At 37.5% G+C, this 18,165-nt stretch overlaps 2 protein-coding genes across 5 annotated transcripts in view; one reads left to right on the top strand and one right to left on the bottom strand.

Moving 5' to 3' along the window:
- LOC132159470 (fibrillin-2-like) overlaps positions 1-11,714 on the top strand; it is a 69,368-nt gene extending 57,654 nt beyond the window's left edge. For all 3 annotated transcript variants that reach the window (XM_059568990.1, XM_059568989.1, XM_059568988.1), the window contains 10 exons: positions 1,037-1,162; positions 3,085-3,291; positions 4,402-4,527; positions 4,629-4,751; positions 4,864-4,980; positions 5,086-5,214; positions 6,584-6,703; positions 6,781-7,012; positions 8,954-9,113; positions 9,253-11,714. In XM_059568990.1, coding sequence (XP_059424973.1) covers positions 1,037-1,162; positions 3,085-3,291; positions 4,402-4,527; positions 4,629-4,751; positions 4,864-4,980; positions 5,086-5,214; positions 6,584-6,703; positions 6,781-7,012; positions 8,954-9,113; positions 9,253-9,627 — 1,715 coding nt within the window. In that variant the 3' untranslated portion in view covers positions 9,628-11,714. The remainder of the gene's footprint in view (positions 1-1,036; positions 1,163-3,084; positions 3,292-4,401; positions 4,528-4,628; positions 4,752-4,863; positions 4,981-5,085; positions 5,215-6,583; positions 6,704-6,780; positions 7,013-8,953; positions 9,114-9,252) is intronic.
- Positions 11,715-11,832: 118 nt separating this feature from the next.
- Positions 11,833-17,581, bottom strand: LOC132159472 (cortexin-1-like). Of its 2 annotated transcripts, none has more exons than XM_059568991.1 (2): positions 17,376-17,581; positions 11,833-14,321 (listed from the first exon to the last, which is right to left on the bottom strand). In XM_059568991.1, exon 2 carries the CDS (start codon positions 13,553-13,555, stop codon positions 13,292-13,294), a length of 264 nt encoding a protein of 87 aa, XP_059424974.1. In that variant the 5' UTR covers positions 13,556-14,321; positions 17,376-17,581; the 3' UTR covers positions 11,833-13,291. The 2 variants fall into 2 exon arrangements, with proteins under 2 accessions (XP_059424974.1, XP_059424975.1); XM_059568992.1 differs by having other exon boundaries at positions 11,833-14,314; positions 17,429-17,581.
- Positions 17,582-18,165: the final 584 nt, after the last annotated feature.

Raw genomic sequence — 18,165 nt, 5'->3', positions numbered from 1 at the left:
ACTGTCTTAACACTGATTGTAGTAAATAGTGTATTTCATCAGAATATATTTACGTAGGGACATTTTTTGAATATGTATACTTTTTATATTTATTTGTTTATGATGATGATGATGATGATAATAGTAATAATAAATGTTTTAGTATTTTGTTTAATTACTATAAAACAATAATATATATTTGTTTAGTAATAATAATAATAACTTAATATTTTATGCAGTATAAATATACATTTGTCTAATGTGACTGCAGTAACTATTGTACTTTGTCAAAAGTTTTACAAGGCTATTTTTAACATGTATTTTTAATAAAATATTAAATTATTATTATACAAATGTTTTTAAAAACACGTAAAAAAATTTCCCTAGTAAAAAGTTTGGCGGAATACAATAGTAACTACAGTCTTGTTATACAAAACAAAAACAGAAAATATACAATAATATTATGTTGTATTTTTCTGTATAGTCATAATACTACTTCAGCATTTTATGTCGTTGTTATGTTGTTATCATAGTATTTACTTGGCTAAATAAGTAATATTTATATAATACTAATAATTTAATGTTACGTAATATAAATGTAAACTGGAGTATTGAGAATGTAGTGATATAATTTAGTCCAATTACATTGTCTAGGATAGTTTTTAACATGCATTTTAAATAATAATAATATTAATAACAATATTTAAAATTTAATGCAAAATAACCATAAAACAGATACTTTCAATATTTATATTTTCTGTATAATAATAATAAAAGTAATCTTGTATTTTATGCAATATTAATAAAGAAGAAATATAATAAAAATAATTATTTATATTTTATATAATTATATAATAATAGGTCAAATTTGACCAATATTACGCAATTAAAATCTGTAACATTTTTATTTGATATAACCTAAACCATTTTCTGTATTGCATACTGGATATAATTAAAATTTACACAAGTAAGTCACTTTTATATAGCATGTGCCCATGATGCTGTTGCCGTCTGTCTTGTTGCATAAGTCGTCTCAGATCATCTCTCTCTCTGGCAGATCTGAATGAGTGCCGCAGCAAGCCGGGGATCTGCAAGAACGGCCGCTGTATCAACACCGTGGGCAGCTACCGCTGTGAATGTAACGAGGGTTTCGAGCCAAGCTCCACGGGCACGGAATGCATTGGTAAGACCCAGCGGCCAATCAAAACACGGCTGAAACAGCCAGCGGCCAATCAGAACGCAGCTGTAAGAGCCAGCGGCCAATCAGAACACTGCTGAAAGAGCCAGCGGCCAATCAGAACACGGCTGTAAGAGCCAGTGGCCAATCAAAACACGGCTTAAACAGCCAGCGGCCAATCAGAACGCAGCTGTAAGAGCCAGCGGCCAATCAGAACACGGCTGAAAGAGCCAGTGGCCAATCAGAATGTGGCTGAAAGAGCCAGCGGCCAATCAGAACACAGCTGAAAGGGCCAGCGGCCTATCAGAATGTGGCTGAAAGAGCCAGTGGCCAATCAGAACACTCCTGAAAGGGCCAGCAGCCAATCAGAACACTGCTGAAAGAGCCAGCGGCCAATCAAAACACGGCTGAAACAGCCAGCGGCCAATCAGAACGCGGCTGTAAGAGCCAGCGGCCAAACAGAACACGGCTGTAAGAGCCAGTGGCCAATCAAAACACGGCTTAAACAGCCAGCGGCCAATCAGAACGCGGCTGTAAGAGCCAGCGGCTAATCAGAACACGGCTGAAAGAGCCAGCGGCCAATCAGAATGTGGTTGATGACAGGCATTAACATATTTTTATTCTATGAGAGAAAGTGGCTTAATACTGTCATTTAAATGAGCTGAATTTTATTTTTCATTCTTTGTACGCTGACCTAAACACAGCTGATTTTATTTAATCATTATTATTTTCTCTTCTATGCTGCGTGTATAACACGGTTTATAATTTTTGGTTTTATTTAGGGCCCGAGCACCGATGCTGTGAGGACCCTATTCTATCTGCTCTGTTTCTTAGTATTATTCTTCCACTTCTCCAAAATGAATCGCATTTTTGAGGGCTTAAACATGCTCGAAAAGTAATGAAACCTTGCTCACGCATCAAACCTGGTGAAAATTTTCGTCTGATATAGGACTCAGAAGAGGGTGTGGCAAAATTGCGAAGATTTTGAGTTTTCGTCAAAGGGCGTGTCAGTGGCGGCCTGGCGAATTTCGATGATTCGCCATGAAAAATTAAGTTGCTATAACTCAGACATACAATGTCCAATCTGCCCCAAACTTCACATGGTTGATGAGACTCCGAACCTGAACAGATTGACATGCCCATATTCAATTATAGTCATAGCGCCACCTATTGGCAACAGGAAGTGTCATGTTTTACACTGTAACTAACTACTTCAATAAATGTAATGACATCAACATTTTATTTTTGTCAGTCTAATCTAAAGGTCTTTGCAATGTTAAATTGTGGAGATCTTGAATTTTTGTTAAAGAGCGTGTCCATGGCGCCATGACAAAATTTGATGTCTCGCCATAGGAAGAGAAGTTGTTGTAACTCAGGCATAAAATGTCCGATCTTCCCCAAACTTCACATGTTCGATAAGAGTTCTGGCCTGAACACATTTGAAGGCCAATATTCCATTATAATGATAGCGCCACCTGCTGGCAACAGGAAGATTGGAACATATAAATGACTATGACATATTCTACTTATATTTATGACTTTAAATGCATATTTTTCGCCTTTTGCCTTTTTTACTAAAGCAACTCGCTGGCGGTGAGCCCGGGTGCGAGGGCCCGTTCATCGCTGCTTGCAGCTTTAATTTGTTATTGTTTTTCTATTGTGTTTTTTTTATTTTTTGCCCAATAATATCTAGCAAAGGTACTACCAATGAAAACTAGACTTCGGGCTAATTTGAGGAAATTTACATTCAAGAATATTGATTAATGTACATTGTCCCTTTTCGTGAAATAAATAAATGGGGACATGTGTGCACAGATCGCATGAAACCAAACCCCAAAACTGAATCAAATCCCCAGTGTTCAATCATTTAATGCAGGATTGCCATTTAATGAGAATAATTGTGTCTAACTGGCCTGTACGGTTGTCAGATAACAGGAAGGGCTTCTGCTTCACGGAGGTCCTGCAGACGATGTGCCAGCAGTCGTCCACTAACAGAAACACCGTCACCAAGTCGGAGTGCTGCTGTAACGCCGGCCGCGGCTGGGGCTCACTCTGTGAACTCTGTCCTCTGCCCGGCACCATCCAGTACAAGAAGATGTGTCCGCTCGGACCCGGATACACCACCGACGGCAGAGGTCAGACATCTCAGCTCTTCTGAGTCATTGTGGAGAGATTTCATTGAGCGACAGTCTCTATAATAAAATCAACAATAGCTTCTTTTAGACCAATGCAGTAATTTTATGTACATTCAAATATCTATACAATTATTTAGGATATATATATATATATATATATATATATATATATATATATATTTTTTTTTTTTTTTTTTATCAATTTAGAAGATGTGTTACTTTTCATATTTGCATATACTTTATTTAATTATATTTACATTAATGTATATTTTAAAACAATTTTACTGGAATAAATTGCTATTATAATTCCTTTTGGACAAACGATCAAATATCTTTTTTATTTTTCTTTGTGATTTATGATAAAGTGATTGGGCTATTTCAATATATTTTAAATATTTGTATATTCATGTTTTATTAATATTTCAAATAATTTTTTTAAATACATTCGATTATATTAAGTGTAAATATTCTGTATATATATATATATATATATATATATATATATATATATAAATTCAGAAATATGTATTTTTATGTCTATAATTATACGTTTACATCAATGCATTTTTTATAATTTTATTATAGTTAATTATTTATCAATATAATAATTTTTGACAAAAATATTGGATTGTGGATATTTACTGGGAAATATAAAAAAATACATTTTAATATATTCATGTTCTTATCAATATTTCAAATAAGTTTCTGGATATTTGAAATGTATTTAATAAATATATACATTTATAAAATATTCATGCGGTTATATTTATAATTATGAATGGTTTACATTAATGCATTTTTTAAATCATATTTTAGTGAATTATTTGGCACTGTAATAAATTATACAAAAAGCACATCCATTTCTTTGCTTTGGAAGTGGATATTTATTTACCAGTAATGTACATGTGAAATGTATATATATATAAAACAATATTTAATTTATCATTATTAATATTATATTATTATTAGTACTGAATTACTGTTTTTTAATAAGTGCTAAAGATATTTAGTAAGAAGCACTTTATTAAAATTCAGGCATTTGTTTTAGATGTAATATGCATATTTAGATGCATATTTTTTTTTTTTACCATATCTACCATGTTATTGCAGACATTAACGAGTGTGAGGTGATGCCTAACCTGTGTAAGAATGGCCAGTGTATCAACAGCGTCGGCTCTTTCCGCTGCCATTGCAACGTGGGTTACACCAACGACTTCACTGGCACTTCCTGTGTCGGTACGTTCTCCTCGCTAACCATAACCGTCATTTATGACAACAAAGTGTGATACGGTTCAAAAAGCCTGTTTTTGATCCAATACTTGATGCTTTTCAATTAGATATGGACGAGTGCTCACAGTCGCCCAAGCCGTGTAATTTCCTGTGCAAAAACACTGAAGGCAGTTACCTGTGCTCATGTCCCAGAGGATACATCCTACAGCCTGATGGGAAGACCTGCAAAGGTTAGTTCATAATCAAAGCCTATATTTGTCCTTGCTGCGATTAAAATATGCTCATAGCAATAATCAGACCCAATGTGTGTGCTAAAATGAAAAACGGCTTATTTCATTCCAGATTTGGATGAGTGCTCAACCAAGCAGCACAACTGTCAGTTCCTGTGCGTCAACACGATTGGTGGCTTCACCTGTAAATGCCCCTCGGGCTTCATGCAGCACCAGACGGCATGCATAGGTGAGAGATATGAACTCAAACCACCCGCTAACATGCCTAGCCCAGAATCTAAATAATTGAGCAGGTCATTTGGAGCTAAAATTGCCTCCATGCTTCATCTCGTAGACAACAACGAATGCAGCAATCAGCCGAACGTATGCGGCTCCCGTGCCTCCTGCCTTAACACCCCTGGAAGCTTCAACTGTGAATGTCAGAAGGGTTTCTCTCTGGATGCCACCGGACTCAACTGTGACGGTAGGTTTCCCATTTTGAGCCCATTAGAAATATTTTTGCGCTAAGTGCCAATGCAAACATCGCTTGTTAAAAGCTGTTATATGCTTTTGTTGAAACCATCTATTCACTTTAGTTCATAATCATGTGTAACAGCAGAATTTGTGGTGGAAAACTACATTACCCATGATGCTTTACAGAAAATTCCACCAATCAGAGAGTTGTGGTGCTCAAATTGTGCCTATAGACATACATGATGACTAGCTCATATTTTCTATTATCAAGGCAAAAACTAAGAATTACCGAAAAAAATTATGCAAGAACTTATGTGCGAACATGTGAAATTGGTATGAAGTGAAGTGAAGTGACATTCCGCCAAGTATGGTGACCCATACTCAGAATTTGTGCTCTGCATTTAACCCATCCGAAGTGCACACACACAGAGCAGTGAACACACACACACACACTGTGAACACACACCCGGAGCAGTGGGCAGCCATTTATGCTTCGGCGCCCGGGGAGCAGTTGGGGGTTCAGTGCCTTGCTCAAGGGCACCTCAGTCGTGGTATTGAGGGTGGAGAGAGAACTGTACATGCACTCCCCCCACCCACAATTCCTGCCGTCCCGGGACTCGAACCCACAACCCTCCGATTGGGAGTCCGATTCTCTAACCACCAGGCCACGACTTCCCCATTATGTATCACATGTAATTGGCATGTTATGGAATTTAACTATGGCAATATATAAACATGATATACAGAGCCGGACAGTAACGGAGTACATTTACTTGAGTACAGTACTTAAGTACAATTTTGAGAGATCTGTACTTTACTCGAGTATCATTTTTGGGGAGTACTCATGACTTTACTCAAGTACATTTGAGAGGCAAATATTGTACTCTTTACTCCGCTACATTTCTATCCATAACCGTAAGTACCCGTTACTTCTACGGCCCCGTCCACACGGAGATGGACCCCCGATCTTTTTTCCCTCGTCTCAAGAAATATCCGCGTCCACACGAAACCGATGTAGTTTACATGCCAGACCAGCATGTGGCGCTGTAATTCTGCCACAGAGATACACTTAAAATGGAGAAGACATAGATTTGCTGATAAAGATATGTGTGCATATATGTACATAGATGTACATATAATATAGGAAAACAGCCAATTTTATATATGTCACATATATTAAAAACGTATATCAAAACCTATATTGAAACATATGTTTATATAGGTTTTTTCCATGTGGGATATAATTCTTTAACAAAACATTTTTCAAAATCCCAATGGGAAAATTGATTGAAAAGAAAATACTTAAGGAACCAACACCACTAAGAAGGTGGACGGACATGATTAGAATCACATGCTAACCTGATTTTGGTTTCTGACAGACGTTGATGAATGTGGTGCAAACCACCGGTGCCAACATGGTTGCCAGAACATGTTGGGAGGCTTTCGTTGCGGATGTCCGCAGGGTTACGTTCAGCACTACCAGTGGAATCAGTGTGTGGGTAAGTATTTCTACGCAGATGAATAGTGATTCTCAGTTGCACAGTTGTTCTAATTTCTGCGTCTTCCATTCACCCAGACGAGAACGAATGTGCCGGGAACCAAGTCTGTGGGTCTGCATCTTGCTATAACACTCTGGGCAGCTATAAGTGCATGTGCCCATCAGGTTTCGACTTTGAGCTCTCTGCTGGCGGATGCCAGGATGTTAATGAATGCGCCCTGAACAATAACCCCTGCAGCTATGGCTGCTCCAACACAGATGGTGGATACTTGTGCGGATGTCCTGGAGGCTTCTACAGAGCAGGACAAGGGTGAGTAATTAAGGCTAGGCTGCTCATATTTATGTATGCCACAAGTGTGCATTCCTGCTCAACAACTTTCTTTCAGTGTTCAGCCCCAGCTTTCTACAATGCACCCAACTTGGATGCTTCTAGTAATCCAGAAGAGCTTTACTAGCTAGTTCAAGGGATAAAGACTAAAGAAGGTGGCCCTTCAGTAGCAGGACTGGATACCCAAATAGTTTGAACATACTGTACACTATATAGTAGGGAGGTAAACTCTGGTCTTTGAAGACCACTGTCCTGCAAGGTTTAGTTCAATCCCTAAACAAACACATCTGAAAAATCCAACATCCAAGCGTATTTGAGCATTCAAAATCATTGGCAAGACTTTCTGTAAGATGACAGAACATGACCACAGGATTTGCTTCCAGTCAAACAAAACACCATCACAGGATTGAAAATTTGCCAAAAAGCAATAAAGTGATATTTTCCATTATTTCACAAAAGAAAGAGGACACATTTTTTCAGTCACATCTGTTTTGGTTTATTTGTAGTCCCACAGTATACATTTCATTTAGAAAGAATGATAATTTATATAATTTTCCATCAAAAATACGACCCAAGTAGCAGAGGGAGCTTCCAAAGAAAAACTAAGATCGTGATAGGCTATTTTTATAACCTACATGGAGCTAAATATGAACATAGACAGTCAGGTATAAAGACACAAGACTTACTGACATATCAAATATGTTACTTAATAAAAACATGATTGTGATAGCCTATGTGATTTGTGTGATTTCTTCAATTATTTACCATGTTTACAATGGTAATGACTAGCACACATAGTCCTTTACATTGCTTTTAAATATTTCTGCCTTGTATGGGGATCATAATCCACATTGGATCTCAAACATAATATATTTCAAACATTCGCTTCTGTTTGAAAGTGAGTTTTGAGCTAAAATTATTTAAAAAGTCTTTAATGTTGGTGTTATAGCTGTTAACTAAATGATCCATGGTGCTGACACTTTCCAGACGTGGAGATAACCCTCATCAAGCCCGAGATGGCCCGGTTTGGCCCAAGGTTTTAGACGGGCTAAAAAACCTAGCCATTGGCCCCAAGGAAGCACTGATAAAGCCCCACAAGTGACAGTGGAAATGAGACTGGTCCTGGCATGCACTAGCATGCCCACTTTTGGCCTAACATTACTGATCTTTGTGACAGGATTAGTCTGTAGTCTACTTTAAAAAGAGTTCAAAAGTGTTCAGGTCTTTCCTTGGTGAATGGAAGGTGATGCCTACATACTTTCACCATGTAGTGTACAACCATATACTTGCCTGAAATTTAAAGGCTCATGTCATCATTTCCACTCCTATCCCTTATCGGAAATCACATTTTGGTGATGCACTCCTACACAGATTGTCAAGCGTGTGGAGACCGAACCAGCAAGGGCTCAACAAGGGTGAAAGAACCCTTTTTAATCCTAAAACATTATATTCTCTTGTCTAGTGGACTCCATTGACCTATGAGATCAAAGACATCAAGTCTAAGTAAAATTTGGGCCAAGGCCTAAACCAGGGGTGTCCAACCTGGTCCTCAAGCACCACTGTTCTGCAGAGTTTAGCTTTAGCCCCAAGTATCGCGAACCCAGGTTATAAAAGGTCTTCAGGATTACTAATACTTCCAGGAAGGTACACTGGGACAAGTTAGCGCTAGAATCCACAGGAGTCTCCATCCAACCCTGCTCCTGGAGAGCTACCATCCTCCAGAGTTCAGTTACATCCTGTGTCAACCACACCTAAGGTTGCTTGATAATTACAGACAGGTGTGTTGGAGCAGCATTGGAACTGAAGTTTGCAACGACGGTCTCTCCAGGAGCAGGGTAGATCCCTGCTCTATAGGTTGTTGGGCATCCAGAACAAGAATTTGGAAATCACTTCCCTTAATGTTTCACCCTTTTTCATTTCTAGGCACTGCATCACAGGAGCGGGCTTCCAGGGTCAGTTTGGCTCAGAGGGAGTGGATGACGAAGACTCATTGTCACCAGAGGCCTGCTATGAATGCAAGATCAATGGTGACCTTGGAAAGAAAGGTCGCCATAGGCGTAATACTGACGCTAATGAGCTCAAGGTACTTTTGAGTACTGGCCATCTCTCTTTAGATGTCTTGTTATAAATATGGCCACACTGCTAACATTGAAAGGGTATAATAGACTTAAATCTTTCAGATGCTTCTTCTAAGGTTTCCAACTCTTCTGTCCTTCCCTCAGGAGACGGTGAGCTTGGCCAGCATGGATGTCCAGACCGCTATCCCCATGAACCTCAGTCTGGCACAGCTGCAAAACAAGGAACCCCTACTTGAGTTGCTTCCAGCCCTGGAGCCGCTTGAGCACCATGTGCGCTATGTCATAACGCATGGAAACCAAGGTGACCACTTCCGCATCATGGAGCGTCGCGATGGGAAGAGCGTTCTGCGGCTGGGCCGAAAGCCCCCCCCTCCAGGTTTGTACCGCTTGGAGATTGCCAGCTTGCGTCTGTTTGGTCCACGCAAACTTCATCAAATGGAGGACCAACATGACAGCTACTACTTGCTGGGCGAGATTGGCGATGCACTGCGCATCAAGCTGCACATCCACCTGCACTGAGACTGACCCTTGACCACGTGCCCTTCACTGCAGGGTGTAGGCTCTGCGAGACTGTCAATTTACCGCCATGTTTTGGGTTCGTTTTTATTTGCCATCCTTTCATGTCAGCTCCTACCGACTCCACCAGGTTGGGTGGAACATGTACATATACCACCATAAATTAGCAGGAGTGCGTTAGCACTAGCTTTAGCACCCACTTTTACCAGAGGGACAATCAGAAATATCAGTCGTAAAGACAATTTAATTTTAGTATGGCTATTACAGTTGTAAACTGTCAAAATTATCATGAAATGACATTTCAGTCTTTAGTGCACATAAAAACGTTGCATTATAGATGAAGAAAAATATAAAGACTGTTCACTCACCTTGATATCTCAGTATAAACTGGGGTAAAAAGTTTATTCCATTCAGTATTTAGTCATTCATCTTGTATTGTACTGTCTTTAAAACTACACACAAAAATGGTCACACTGCATCAATTTTTCAGGTTTAAACTGTCGATGGTTCAAACTGCTTATGGTTCTCGAAACTGAAATGAGTCTTTTTACACAAGATTTCTGGGACATTCTGGAGTGTTTGCATGAGCTGCCACATCGCATTACCTCATTTTACACACATGCACAAGAACACACACAAATATATGTACGGAAGTTAGGACAGGAGTGGTGCTCAATTTGCACTGGGCCTCCTCTGCGTATTTAATCAGGGAAAAATCATTCCAAAAATGGCAGCAACTGTCTAAAGGGTTTTCGAATATGCATGTGATGTTGCACAAACTTGGCATTCACATTTGAACCATTTTCTTCTCCATACTTGTGTGCTCTTGTTGGTGTATTTGACAAAGACCTGATTGGCAAACAGAGCACATACGAATGGAGAACTGGCAGCCTGCTGGGTAAACCAACCAGAGGCCATTTTTGATTGCAGCTGGAGATGTGCAGTCTCAATTGTACATAAGGATTGTTTGGCAAGCCGTCCTCCTAAACACTCCAGATATGGCCATGCAAACACACATTTTCAACTTTCAAGTGTAGTAACGATTACTAGGTGACCCTCGTTTCTTAGTTTCACAGTAACCGCGAACAAACAAGGTGCTAAGATTCCAACTTACGCTGTACTACAAACTGATTTGTGGATCGATAATGAGACATTTTTCAAAAGGTCTTTTGTGTTTTATTTTATTTCATGTGTGATTGTCTTTTGTACTGTCTCAATGCTGAAAAATCATTACCATCAAAGCTTGTTGAAAATTGTAATTGTATATTTTAAAGTGAAATGTAGTTTTTGTTTGTATTTCTTCTTCTTTTGTATTCTCAAGCATCAAGACTGCCAAACCAAATATTTACTTGTACACGTTAGATAAATGGCCTTTAAGAGCTGTTGACTTAGTTTTTCCTCTGAATACTGACAATTAATGATCACGGCGTACTTAATTTACTGTCACTGAGCACTACGTGACGTACATCACTGTTTACATGAGCTTGTCCATTGATCATCTAAATTAATAATACTGTAGTTTATTGCAACGACCAGCAATATTGGACTGTTTTCAAAGGCTGTAAACAAAGTGATTTTGGTGCTAGAATGACAAAACTGTTTCTTGAACATCACAGTAACTGCACTGTTCGACAGCCTGAGCTATATTTATGCATAATCATTTGTCTAACTTGGGAACTTTGTATACGTCCATATCTTTTGTTTTTGTTGATGCCACTACATGTAAAAGAGCGAATGTGCGTGACTGTACTGTATGTCAAAAATCAGCAGCAAACTTGAAATAGTCATCAAGCTAGTGTTGGGTTACGAACTTCAGACCAAAGAAAGTGGACCGGGTCGCTCAGGATGTCATCCCATACCATAAATCTCAGAGGTGCATTGATTAGGGCATCTGTATGAGTTTTTTGAGCCATAAACATGCATGACGGAGAAACCTGAGCACCCCGTACACTGCTAATGAGTAATTCCAAATGCATTGTTTTTATACCATTTTTGATCCATCTGTTAGATCTGAGTGATCCGCACAATGTTTGTGAACATCTGTACGAAACAACAAATGGCAATAAAACAACATGGGTTATATTTTTAAACCTTTGTCTTTCTGTTCTCTTTGTGCAAAAGGCTATTTTTAGCCATGCTAAAGAGATCTAGCGAGCGTATCCAAGTGGAAATGGCTTATTGATCTCTAAAGGGTGGCCACTTCGTCTAGAAGATTTTGGAAGGCTTAAGTGAATAAACCCAGTTTTATTTCAGACAAAAGGGAATTAGGAAAATATCCAAACTACTTACAAAACTCACAAAGCAAATGCAAGCTCCAATGTTTCTTGGCATATCACCATTCTTTGCACATCCGTCCAAATGAGAGCTGCAAATTCAAGACGACACATTAGCAAAAAGGGAACTCCAAATCGGAGCGGGGATATAAAATATATCTTTCGGTCGATTCTAAACCTTTCTTCGATCACAATGGTTTCAGAGAGCTCTGTAGATTAGCAAACAGACAACCAATGACAGGAACAACCTTCAATATATGAGAACATATGGCTTATATAGACACATAGTCAAAAGGACAAGAAACAGCAATAATACAAGGACAGAAGTTCAGAAATCTTAAAGGGATTTTTGCTCCAAATCCAGAACATCCTCAGAAATGTATAAAGCACAGAGTTTAGAAATCGGGTCTGTCGAAGGCAGCAGGTATGTCGGACATACTCTGACTTTCCAATACTGAAGTTTTCCTTAAAGATGTATTTTGTGCAAAATTACCATGCTAAATAGACAAAATCAAATGGAATATGCCATAATCATGGTAGAAGGCTTATTTAATTTTACACAAATGAAAACGAGGCAATGAGGGCAGCAATGACTAAGCAGAACAAAGTGTAAATTGCTTTGGAAACCATTTCTTGCATAATAAGTTAAATCCAAAGCAACAATTTAATGAAATTTCAGTGATCTTTACGGTGTAAATTGTATATAAACCATTTGTTGAATTCAATGCAACAATTAACAGAAATTGACATTTTAATGACACTTAAGTGAAGTGTAAAGTTTGCGAAAACCATTTGCTGAATTCACTTAAACAATTAACGTGTTTTTCTCACTACTCCCTGATGTGTGTGTGCACTTGGATGGGTTAAATGCAGAGCACAAATTCCAAGTATGGGACACCATACTTGGCAACACGTCCTTTCCTTTTAAATGTTTCAGTGGCTGAACAACTGACATCAGTTTACAGCATCAATCGACTTACTGACATCTATCCATCATAGCCTCATTTTCAGTTGCATTAAATTAAATATGCCATCTACATAGGTCCATTGAAGAGTTTCATCATGTCTTTTACAATTAAGATTCATCTACAGTAACTAAGTATGTACAGTAGCTGAGGGGTAGTAACAGTTCACAGTTAGCATTGTGTTGGGCACCTTGAACCGTTGACTTCATGTGTTTGTTCATTGTAGACCTTGTAGACCGTCCTGAGGAAGTAGCTACAGCGGAAGAAATGGACGACCCTGTTAATCCCAAAGTATATTTCAAGGTACTGTATACATGGCACGTGCATTCCCTGGGAATCAAACCCATGATGGTTTAAGCACAATTAGCTACAGGGTTGGAGTCATGCCACAGGTTGGGGTAAGGCAGGTGGTGTGTCAAGGTCACATGACTACACCAGGGCGTAATCAAACTGGCCCCGCTCGAAGCCCTCCTTGTGATCGGTCCAAGATGACGCGGGCATTCGGCTGTAAGGGTCCAGCAAGATCCGGAAGCAACGCACCAACAGGAAAATCAAAAACAGCATCAGGAGACCTACGAACGCGAAGGCCGTCCTTTGCTCAGCATCGCCACCAAGAGGTGGGCTGCTGGGGACCCCGGCAAATGACGGCCCCAGCGAGAGCAGCTCATAGTCTAACGTGGACACATCGCTCATCCTCCAGGGGGCGCGACGACAGAACTTGCAAGCTGTCGCAAGAGTGGGTTGGACAGAGAGATTGGCCAGATTGATGCGGCGACCTCGATGTGAACAAACGAGGCCAAAGTGGACACCTTCGACCGCGTGACGGACACGCAAAGTGACACAAGCAGAGCAATCCGGGACCAAGAGGGGTCAAAATGACAGGCTTTTTTTATTCCAGACCTGTCAAATCATATCTGATACGCAAGTGGAGCAGCGCAAGCCAATGGGACATGACACAACGGGCTCCCACAATGCATAAAAACAGCAAGGACTCGAGTCACATGCTCGTTTCTTTTGGCAGCAGGGATAAGGCTAATTAGTTCCAGATGGGACACGGTTTGCAGGTGTTGTCCCTATGTTGGGCCCCAGTTTATGGATCGCCTCACGGCAAGCATCCCATTTCTGGCTGCCGCTGAAAGCGTCAGACAATGAACATCAGACACCTAATCAGATCAGATCAATATGCGAAGCTGGGAAAGCCGTTTGTTCAAGCGAGTTAAGATTAGTGGGCTCCAGTATGTGTGCATTAGATTGATGAGTCAGAGATGATCTGTTCCTTCGTGCTTGTGTTTTCTCACACAGAAGCGTCTTGTAAGGTTGGTACTATTGATGGAGGATGGCTAATGTCTGGTATAGTGTGGATTTCAGGGCCAGGATGGGATGTAGGTGGTCAGCACAGAGTCACAGAAACGACGCCTTCGCTGCAGAGCGTTTGGCCTCTGGTCTGTTGTACTTCACCCTGTAAGCACACAACATAGACAAATTCAGCATTTAATCCATTTAATTGCATGACCATTAACTGTTCCTAAACCCAAAAGCTCACAATGAAGAAGCTATTATGTGCATTTCAGAAGTGTACACTGGATGTTAACACAATGTATACAAAAAAAAAACATTGGCATAAGGCACATTTGGCATGTTTATTTTTTGTAAAAACAGTAAAAAATAAAAAAATCCAGTTAAAAGAATGAAGGAATGTCTTATATTATTTTTCACTTTTAAGTTAATACTATTTAAATGAATAAAAGACAAAAAATATTTGATTTTAAAGTGTAAGTGTATTTAACTTTATAAATGCAATTAAATTTTTTTTTTTAATTCAAAATGCATGAATGCATTTTTTCTGGAGTATTTACAATTTTATAAGAATACCATTTAATGACTAAACAAATTCATGAGTTTTGTCAATTTAAATTAAATTAAAATTAAATTTATGCATTTAGCAGACGCTTTTATCCAAAGCAACTTACAGTGCATTCAAGCTATCAATTTTTACCTATCATGTGTTCCCGGGGAATCGAACCCCCAAACTTAAATTTAAATAAAATAAGATCTAATAAAAATTTGAATTAAAAAGGGGTTGTGGTGAGCTGAATGTCATGAAATGCATTACAATAATGACTGAAATAAATAAAAAATAGCTTTTATCAATATTTTCAATATTCTATATAATCCACATTTTTCACAGATACCAAATATATATATATATATATATAATTAAATTATAAAAAAAAAACATTTGTAGTGAACATAATACATCATGAAATGTATTGCAATGACGACAAAATAAAATATTATAGGGGCTGCACGCATATACAAAATACACTGCAGTAATTGTTCACTTTGAAATATGAATATAAAAATAATTAAATATAACAATATGAACACTTAATAAACCAATCATATATATATTAGGATGATATTAAATGGCAGAACACATGGATCGCATAACTCATGTTTTCAGCAGATTGTTGATCATGTTAATGATGTGGAGGCCGAGGCCTTATAAAGTCATGTGTCAGATATGAGATCCCAAATGAATGTTGCTACTAATCCGAGCAAAACTTCCATAATTACCCTGACATTCTACATAATGGTGAAGTTGATTGCAAAACGGCACTACCAGCAAAAGCGGCTGTTGTAAATGTTGTCTTTATCCATCAGCGGGGCTTTTTAACGAATCATTAGCGGAGTCCTAGAGGAAAGCAAATAAGCATTTGTGAATAATACGAGTCTCACTCTCTCGAGTGTCGCTAGTCTGGGATCACAGGATGCAAAATGTCAGCAGACGATTATCTTAAACTTGTGAACAGCAGCAGCGTGATTAAAGCGATCAGACAGAGACAAGGGGAAAGATGGATGACTGGCGCAGAAATCACTGGTGCTGAATGTACGGCCCAAGCCTCATGATGGATGACGGGACGATGTGAGGATCTGTGACGACGCTGACAAACTATTGCGCTCTCTTCACGCGGGTGTATCTCTGCGTCCTGTGCTGCTCGCTCTGGCCACTTTTTTCAACGTGACTTAATCAATCATCTCTTCCCTGAGACGCGTTTACAAGAGCCCAAGGGTCTTACAGAGCAGCGGAAAAAGGGACATTTTACTGTGAAAAATAAATAAATAATGCTGCTGCTGTCAATAATAACAACAAATTAATAACTTACAATAAATAATACTATATTACTAATAAATAAGCGATAAATTATAGCGTTATTATTAGTATTTGAATTTATGTAATAATTATAATTTCTATCATTATTATAAATTAACCAGTACATTTTTTTATAAAATTTAGATTTTCAACATTTCATTTATTCATTCATTCCCTTATATTAAATTAATGAATATTATATGAATACATTTGATTTTTATTATATGATTTAACATTTTAATTCATTTTATTATTATTATTCAATTAATATTATATGAATAAACCAGTAAAAATAATTTATTAAAATTATATATTTTTTTACATTTTCTTAATTTATTATTATTATTATTTAGATTTTCAATATTTTATTTATAAATTCATTCATTCACTATTATTATCGTTATTATTATTATTCAATTAAAGGGGTCATATGTTGCTAAAAAGAACATTATTTTGTGTATTTGGTGTAATGAAATGTGTTTGTGGCTTAAGATAAAAAAATAAATACAAAAATAAAACCTTATTTTCCACATACTGTAAATTATTGTAGATCCTTTATGCCTCGTCTTCTGAAACGCGTTGATTTTCTCAAAGCTCACTGTGATGAAGAGGTGTAGAGTTTTAGGGGGTGTTCATGAGTCTAAACTTTGATAAATAATACCTCTTTGGGTTTGAGACTTTAGTCCTTATATTAACAAACAGTTTGTAACACTCCAAAGAGAAAGGAAAAATTGAAATCGCATCATATGACCCCTTTAGGGAATATATGAATGAACCAGTAAAATTATCATTTTAAAAACTATATTTTTATTCTCAACATTATTTATTCATTAACTTATCATCATCATAATTGTCGTCATCATTATCATAATTAAATGAATGGCTAAAGATACTTCTAGTTCTATACTATACTAATAATTGCTGTTATTGTTTATTAATTTAAGAAAAAAATGCTACTACTAATAATAAAACTACTGAACAGGAATTTGCATGATGCTAATTTTATATTTAATTATTTATTTAAATTATATTATAGTTTTGATTCTATTTTCTCATTCTTTTAATAATGTGATTAAAAAAAAAAAAGATTAATGATAGTAAAAATAAATACTAATAATGCTGCTTACAATAATAATAATGACTAAAATACATATGTATAAATGTTAAAATTGACCAAACTTGATATTGTGGTCTATATAATAATACCTCAGTATTAACAGTAAAAAATGAGGTCCTTCGATTCGATTTGTTATATATGATTCTGCAATGATTCACATGTTTGACAGTCCCTGGCATTAGGAAGTGTGAAACCGGTCTGAGGAGCTGATGAAAATGTCCAAGTTCATACTGAGACTTAACTGCAAATCTGATCCCAGTTTGTAACTCTAGATGACAAATGTGAGCCACGTCACCTCACTGGTGCTCAAGAGAAAGCTGGGAGATATCAGAGATCTGGTTTGTGTTTTCTGTCCTTCAGACGCTGAGGATGAACGGCTGGAGCAGATGGCGACCCAGCAGGCCTTCAGAAATCACAGGTCACAGCCAGAGGACTCGTCTCAGAGCAAACCCTCTTCAGCACACGCTCAACGAATCGCCTGTCCCAGTGTGGGACCCTAAACAACAAGTGCATGTTTGTGCAATAACAGGGCCGGTTGCCAGATCCTCAGGCTGTTAAACCCCCTCAATGACATCCAAAGGATCAATTAACAAGTAAACAGGACAGGAATACATCTTTCTTTCGGTTCATGATGCATGAAACCTACCGTGGTTAATGTCCAAACAAACATGGTGCTCTCAAAAACTGTTCAAAAATACTTTTTGGTCCTTCTTTTGTTAGTGATTCTTATATACTGTTTATTATATTTCATAGTCTACTGTTAATTAAATATTAGTTAAATATATTTGATAGAAGTTGTTTACAGAGTTAAATGTTTAATGCAAGAAGTCAAACGTAGTATAACTAGTTTAAAAAAATAGTCTAGGCATGTTTTATGCTTTTTAAATTTCTTATAATAATACATTTACATTTATATAATGCATTATAAAATTACATTATAAAATGTTAATTTTTTTAATTATTCTCAAATTCGACTATGGCTGAGTAAAATGTATAATGCATGAAATAAAAATAATAATAATAATAATAACA

This window comes from Carassius carassius, chromosome 16 (genome assembly GCF_963082965.1).
Source record: "Carassius carassius chromosome 16, fCarCar2.1, whole genome shotgun sequence".
In the NCBI taxonomy this organism is placed as follows: Eukaryota; Metazoa; Chordata; class Actinopteri; order Cypriniformes; family Cyprinidae; genus Carassius; species Carassius carassius.
The sequence above is the reverse complement of the archived record's forward strand: the minus strand, read 5'-3'. Positions and strand labels throughout refer to the sequence as shown.